This window comes from Dermacentor albipictus, chromosome 7 (assembly GCF_038994185.2).
Source record: "Dermacentor albipictus isolate Rhodes 1998 colony chromosome 7, USDA_Dalb.pri_finalv2, whole genome shotgun sequence".
Taxonomy (NCBI): Eukaryota; Metazoa; Arthropoda; class Arachnida; order Ixodida; family Ixodidae; genus Dermacentor; species Dermacentor albipictus.
Genome location: NC_091827.1, coordinates 65,529,534 through 65,537,062, shown reverse-complemented (window position 1 = coordinate 65,537,062; position 7,529 = coordinate 65,529,534). Strand labels below are relative to the sequence as shown.

The 7,529-nt window shown below is 48.7% G+C and overlaps 1 protein-coding gene across 7 annotated transcripts in view; it reads left to right on the top strand.

Annotated features, from left to right (window-relative positions):
• Positions 1-108: 108 nt before the first annotated feature.
• The window catches only part of Atg2 (Autophagy-related 2), a 108,649-nt gene continuing 101,228 nt past the window's right edge, over positions 109-7,529 (top strand). For 6 of the 7 annotated variants that reach the window (XM_065455871.1, XM_065455876.1, XM_065455873.1 and 3 more), the window contains exons 1-2: positions 110-398; positions 6,247-6,415. In XM_065455871.1, the coding sequence (XP_065311943.1) occupies positions 234-398; positions 6,247-6,415 (334 nt within the window). In that variant the 5' untranslated portion in view covers positions 110-233. Of the gene's footprint in view, positions 399-6,246; positions 6,416-7,529 lie in introns of all 7 variants that reach the window. The other variant, XM_065455875.1, reaches the window with a different exon arrangement.

Genomic DNA, 7,529 nt, shown 5'->3' with positions numbered 1-7,529 from the left:
AGAATTTAGAAATTTGGTACTTGGCTTGTCGGCTAGCGTTCAGGATTTTCAGCATTGAGGTACGGCATGAGGTACGGTGTCTAGGTGTCGCTTTCGTCGCGTTCCCCTGACGAAAAATCCCTGATGTCATGAGCAGCGGAATGGCGTGTTGTTGTTTACTGAATGTGGGCTCTCAGCACAGCTGATCGTGCCTGCTTCTAGTCCTGCAGCGATGCTAGGCTGAGAGAGGCACGATGCCGTGGTTTGACTGGTCCGAGGGCATCAAGAAGCGGGCCTGCCGGTACCTGCTGCGTCGTTACGGGAGCCAGTTTCTCCTGGAAAACATCGGCCTCGACCAGCTCACGGTAGATCTCTACAAAGGCAAGGGCCGAGTTACAAACGTCTGCCTCGATGTCAAGGTGAATAACTGTTGTTTCGGGGTCACCCCGACTTCTTTGAACCTCATTGTGTGCTATTCCCGAGCGAACAGCGTTCCAGTGGGCCCGAAAGACGCGTGCTCTGTCCGCACTTGAGATGGTCAACCGTGCCTCTTGCGTTTCTTTTTCGTTGTTCTCGGAAACTTGTCTACTCGAGACTTTGGCGTGCGATCAAACATTTGTCGCGAAGTTCTCGCCCGCAGTGCCTGCTTCACTGCGTTCCTTTCCATTCCTGGGGGAGGAAGTAACTTTGCCCCGAGTCTGTAACGGGTTGCGGGTCGGATCTCGGCTCCGAGGCAACAAAACGATTGCCAAATCGTCCGCCCCAACAAACTCGTCGGACACGTTTGGTCGATACGCGCCCGACTATCGCTCATTTTCTTGGTTTGTTTTCAAACGCTCGATTCGACGGCGTGAGCACCGTTGTGTTTGTTGATGGGGCGTTCCATGCCCCGTTACCTGAGCAGCATTTGCCAACGAGTAGCGCAACACGCCCTAAAGAACACAGCGAGACGGCGCACGGTCGTTGTGTAGCTGTCAGCTGGCGAGGCAAAATGCGTCGCCACGTGAATTCGAGGAAAACACTGCTCTAACGCGTTGTTGTCACCCGAAGCAGTGGTTCAAGGCTGAACCAGGCAGCTTTGTTCTTGGTCGCCCTGCGATTTTCGCGACAGTATTTCATTTAATTCTGGCCTCGGCATTTCCACCCACTTTCGTTCTCAAGACCAGGAAGCCGTTTAATCTCATCTGCCGTGTGTGTCTTTCTCGAGTTTAGCATACTTCACAGAACGCCTTTTGTAAAACGGCCGCGCGGCGCGATAAAACAACTGTACCTCTTTTGTGTGGGGCGCGATGCTTGTAGCGCAGATAAAAACGATCCTAGCTTCGCTGACCCGTAAGTGGCTGTGTTTACATTCTGTTTTTACCTTGCGCTGAGTTCGGTCCGATATTCGGTATTTCGGCCGCTTATCGCTTGATCGAGTTAGGGAAATAGTTCACAGCCTGCCCCCAGCACTTTTTTTTCTCTTGTTTGTGCCATAACCGGGGAATTCCTAATTCTTTTGTCTTTTGACGGAAGCCGCCCGAAAGCGGAGACCGTGAGCCTGGGCAAAGCGCGCAATTGTTGGGGCAGTTGTCGCGCAGGTGGTCTGTAATGTGGGCGCGTAGCAACTCCTGAATCTTGCGACCTGAACGAGTCTTTGCAGATGTCACTTCGCCCATCACGCATTGACCTTTAGCAGCAAGTTTACTCGTTTTACCATTTTTTTTTCTTCTCGCATTTGTTGAGTCGGTCAGACGTCAGCATGCCCCGATCGAGTTACCGAGATACTCGGCCCTTACCAGCAGTTCCACTCTGCCGTTGGGCAGGAAATACTAGCGTTATGTCACCGCATCCTTTGTTCCGTGGTGCGTTAGATTACAGAGTTCCATCTGTTGATCTCCCGCAATGCACCCTGCCTCTCTTGCATATATAAACAGGACTTTAAAAACTACTTTCGCCGTTGGAATATGTCGCGTAACTGCGGTGTCGTCGGGTGAATCGCAGCCATTGTGTTATTTGTGGAACTTTCCAACATTTCCTTTGGCCCGTACACCTTTAGGCCTGTTTTACATAATTATAAGTACGCACGTTGGCTGTAATTTTTCACGAAACAATGTGATCCCAAATTTGTTACTTAATGCAACTAATTTTAGATGCTTGTTTTTTTTGTATTCTTGAATTTGCTTGCAACTGCCCATCAAAGAAAAAAAAAATTACTGACGCCCGACTACACACGTTACTCCCCACACGCCCACTGTCACGCTTGCTTTCCGTTGTGAACCGTGACCTACCCTCACCGGAACCGTTGTCAGATGGGAAGAGGACATGGCGCCTTTGAAGGTGCCGCGTCCATGAGCTTACGTGTACCCACCGGAATCGCCTTCACTGGCGCGCATCACCGTTTACCAGAAAGCGCCCAAAAGTGTCGAAAAAACACGTGCCCGCGCCCGTATTCTCCGAAAAGGGTCGACAGGCCCCCAACTGCCCCCGCGAAGGGAAAACAGGTTTCGCTCTTGGAAGGGGAGTTCCTTCGGCGGAGTTGGGGAGCGTCATAGCTTGACCAGCGCCTGGCTTGACAGTGCCTCTGCTCGGTGTGGAGAAAAAGAAAGAGGGAGGTTGGGGTTGTTCATCTTTGCTTCCAAAGAATGTATGTGGTTCACAACCGCAGCAATGTGGCCCTGTTAGTGTACCATGGTAAAGGATTTGGCGTACTTCCGCTATGCAAAATCCTATACAAAAGTGTGTGTGGACGGCGACAAGGTTGCCGTGCATGCTGGCATGCGTGTGCGCCTGCGTTTTTTAACGCGCTGGGTCTACCTTGCCGCGGGGGGCCAACATTGTGCCCCCGCCCCCGCAGCAAGGTGGATGAAGGTAGAAGGCACTTGTCACTAGTATGTCCAGAAGAGCACTTTGTGTTGGTCTCTTCCCGTTTCTGTCTCCCGCACCGCAAATTGTTTCTTCGTGGCAGCATTGCCTCTTTTTTTCCTTCAGAACCAGACGGGCCCCCTCGCACAGAGCTACCCCCCCCCCCCCCTTTTCCAGCTCCTTCCCCTTACACATGGAGTCGGAGCCCCTTTACCCCTGTCTGTACTGCATATATCCCGCATTTTACTCTCCAACCTTAGAGAGAATCGCTACTGTGGCTCTCAAAAACCACAGAGCAGTTTTCACAAAAAGCCCCTAGGTGTCATTAACACGCGGGCCCCCCTCGGTTAACCCCCTTCCTTCTAGGTGTTATTAACTATTTCGGCAAATACGTACCCTGCTCTGATAAAGCACGACGTGCACTTTGAATGGACACACGAGCATGAAAATGAATGTTGCGACGTATGCAGGTCATAGGAGGAGGGGGGGGGGCAGCTCCATTGTTGGCGATTTTCGATCCCAACAGGGAAACGAAGGTGACGTCGATGCTTCACATGACGGCGTAGGTTCAGCTCTGGTGCAGCGACATGATGATGGTTGGAGGCCTTGATAGTGTCTTAAAAACGGCACTCCCAAATCGAAAAAGAAGCACTCGCATTGGTGTTTGGCTACGAAAGATTTCACCATTTCGTTCATGGCCATTCAGTGGTACTTGAAACTGGCTATCGCCCCCTATATCGACGTATCAAAAAAAAAAAAAAACTCGATATCGGAAATGCCTCCGCGGGTGCAGCGATTTTTTTCTGAGATCGTTGCAGTACGACTACTCACTTTCGTTCCCAGTTAACAGCTGACCCTAGCGGACATGCTGTCAAGACCGCCTGCTCCTGGAGATGGTACCGTTGTGGACACTGCCGCACTACCGACGTCAAGCTGCATGCTATCAGCGTGGTTTTGGCTGCTACTATTGATAGTTAGTGCGCACATGTGCCGATGCGATACAATCCCATAATTATTAAAGAAATGCCTGTTCAGTGTTCTAACTTCCACACAAATGCCAGCAGTGGGTGGCTTGACTGGTGGCAAGTTGTTTTGTCCACTTTCACTTCCCTTTAGCAATTATCGTCTCGACCCTTCAATTAAAAAAAAAAACTACAAAATTTACCTCTGCCTTCCTTGGCCTTCATAATCTGTTGACTTCATGTGGTTGTGGCTAACAATAACCGGGGCCCTGGTTCATTGAAATGCGAAAGGCATTATTCGAGGATGGAGTGGAGGGCACCTCCACTCCGATCAGTTTAGCCTACAAAAATGGTGACGGGTTTGAGTACATAATCTCTTCTGCTTTCATGATGAAATGGTTTAAAATGTACTAAAGCTATTCTCGACATGCGGGACCTGGCGACTTCGACGTTATCGTGACATCATGATAGATAAAAATTTGCCGACATTGCTTAGCCACGGCCTGTCGATGAATGTTTTCTTATCGAGCGGACATGTTTAGGGGCATAATGCAAAAACGCTTGTGTACCATGCATTTTGCACGAAAACCAGGTGGTCGAAATTAACGCCGTGATACCCCGTTACAGCGTGCCGATACAGGTTGCGGTTCTGGGAGCGTTGCTGTCTAGTTTCGGTTTCGTTTCTACTTTGTCGTGACATGACGTAGAAAGTGGTCACGTGGGGGCAGGACATTGCGACGTTTTGTAAAGCCTAACGTTTTGACCCTCGCTCGGTTGACTGGTGTACTGCAACGTCGGTACTCGTGAGCAGCAGCGTAGGAGGCGAGAGGCTAGGCTGCAGCGAGTGTCAAGATCTCGCGATATCCTGCCACGTGACCTCTTTCTGCAACATGACGTCTCGGCACAGTAGCTCCGCAGAAAACGAAACCGAAACTGACGATAGGAGAGCTGTCAGTATTCTGGGGTTTACAAACCTACACCCTTTAAACGGTTGCACCCTTTGGGGTGTATATTTGTTCCACAACAATAATCATCTGGCTTGCTTGCGTTTCCTTTCCCGAAAACTCGGCGCTCGCTACTTTCCTGTCGAGAATGCTGCGTCACACTGATAACGAGCATGCCGTTCGTGACTGGGAAGTACCGGGCTCGCTGCGTTAGAGAAAGGAAACGCGGGCAACACGGATGATGATTATTGTTGTGGGACAAGATACGCGCCAAAGGGTGTAAATTTTTCTAAGAGTGTAAGAAAAGTTTGCGCCCTTTGGAGTGTATCTCTGCCACACAATAATCGTCATCTGCCTGGATGCGTTTCCTTTCTTGAAAACGCCGCGCCCGCTACTTTCCTGTCGGGAATGCTATGTCATGCTGATAACGCGCATGTCGTTCGTCACTGAAAGTACCGGGCTCGCAGCGTTAAAGAAAGAAAACGCGTCAAGGCAGATGACGATTATCGTTGTGACAGATATACACCCCGAAGGGTGCAAACTGTTTTTGGAGTGTATCGTGTGGCAAATGGTGTATTTTGGCTTAAGAATGCACCCTTGAACAGATGTACACTCTTTGGGGTGTATATTTGCCTCACAATAATTGTCATCTGTCTTACTTGCGTTCCCTTTCTTGAAAACGCTGCATTCATTACTTTCCTGTCGAGAATGCTATGCCATTGCTGATAACGCGCATGCCGTTCGTGACTTGGAAGTACTGGGCTCGCAGCGTTGAGGAAAGGAAATGCAGGCAAGACAGACGGCCCTTGGGTCGAATACGACCCGGAGGGTGTAATTTTGCATAAAAGTGGAAAGTGTAAAATGTAGTGTCAGTAGAAAATACTGTCAGTACTCCATTTATAGAACAGATTGGGAAATTAAATATTAATTTTAGCGTCGAAACCCCAGTGCTGCTATGCCACTGCGACGTCGCCGATTTTAGCATTTATTCTAGTATTTGAGCCGTTATGTCAAAGTAAAAATTTTCGAAATATTGCTATATTCACTCTTTGGCTCCTTTATGATGCGGTGTAATCTACCTTTACGGGCAAAAAATGAATTGGGCCTGAGCAGGCGGTGTCGAAAACCATGACGTCACGGCGCAGAAACTTCAAAGCGACGTCGCCACTCGACTTTGGTTTTTCGGTGTTTTCAGGCTTATCAAGCATACTCTTGTGGTAAAAAAGCACCTTTTTTTATTTTAGAAGGGTAATTTGCTAGTAAATATAGCCCAAGCAATATTTTTAGTGCCTTCTGTAAATGTCATTTACCCAATGTGTTTGTTGGAGAGGAACTGGAACATTTTACATAGGCGGAGACAGAGCAGGCACACACATACACAACAGGCATCTCCGCCATGTAAGAACAGTTGGGCCCTTTGTTTCTGCCATGTATCCGTAGTATTGTGTACCAACTTGCCCAAATGTCAGCTCTCGTCAAGGTCCTTGATTTTGCGAGAACGGATCTTCTTTTTGCAGGGCCTCAATGAGTTGGGCGAGAAGTTCAACCTTCCCGTCCGCTTCGTGGAGGGCTACATCTCATCCATCGAGGTGGCCATCCCGTGGTCCAGGCCACTCACGGACAACAGCGTCGTCGAGGTCGACGGACTCATGCTTACCCTACAGCCCAAAGAAAGGATCGACGACGGTATGGACGGCCGTCACTCTGACAGCTGCTTTAGCGTCCCCTTCTTTGTAGGGTCTTTTCTTTTTTAGGGTTGCGAGAATCTGAAAAAAGTTTTGAGTGACTCGAACAGTGTTGCAATAGTTTAAATTCTGTAGTGTGCGTGATCGGACTCAAAATTAGTGGTAAGTGTGCAATAAATTCCATCCTGTCGGCCACACTATGTATACAATTGACTACCGGTTAATCCAATATTTTTTTCGGTTAATTCGATCTCGACCAAAGGTTCCAGCCGGCACTTATAAATTTCTGTGGGTCCAACCTTCCGTTATTTGGATCTCAAAATGGGCCTACAACGAATAATTCGAACTCGATTGGTCAGCTTCCCCGCAATACAGCCGTTTAATACGGTGGAATATACCAACACTCGCGAGACACAATATGCGTTTCTTAATTATACAGGCACGCACGCGCTGTCTCCGGTCACAGGACGAGCACCTAGTAAGCATACTGGTAGCCATTCAGAGCTGTTTCTGACGTTGCTGCAGCAATTTGAGCACTCGTTTCACCCGCCAAGCGTGTCGCATATGAGACCGTTAACGAAGCCTAGAACGCGTTCCTTAATTATATTCGTGCACCGAGAAGCGGAGAAAAACCATCTGTGTTTTGGGGAAGGCGGTAAAAATGAAAAAAAAAAAATTAAGAACGCTCGGAAAGTCTAGTCTGCCAGTAAACTTGGGCGTCTCAGCGCTCGTACGGTGGCCGGAGACGGCGCATGTCCGTGTGTAAATTAAGGAGCACCTGCTATGTCAGTGGCACCTTACCCCGCTTGGTATGCTTCACCGCATAACACTGCTGTACCACGGCAAAGCTAACTTTAAAGGCAATATTATCAAGCGAATTAACGGCGTGTTTCGATGTTTTTCTGCGTCTTGTTTAATTCGACCCACTGGATAATTCGACCAGTTTCGTTGGACCCGTCAGGATTGAATTAAAGGCAGTCGACTGTTCATAAAATGTGAGGTTAGCTACATAGTGGTGTAGTGTATGTCTTAGATAAAAAAAGAAGGTTGTGGGATCGTTCCCCACCTGCGGCAAGTTGTTTTTTCATCCACTTTCATTTCCATTAATTTATCGG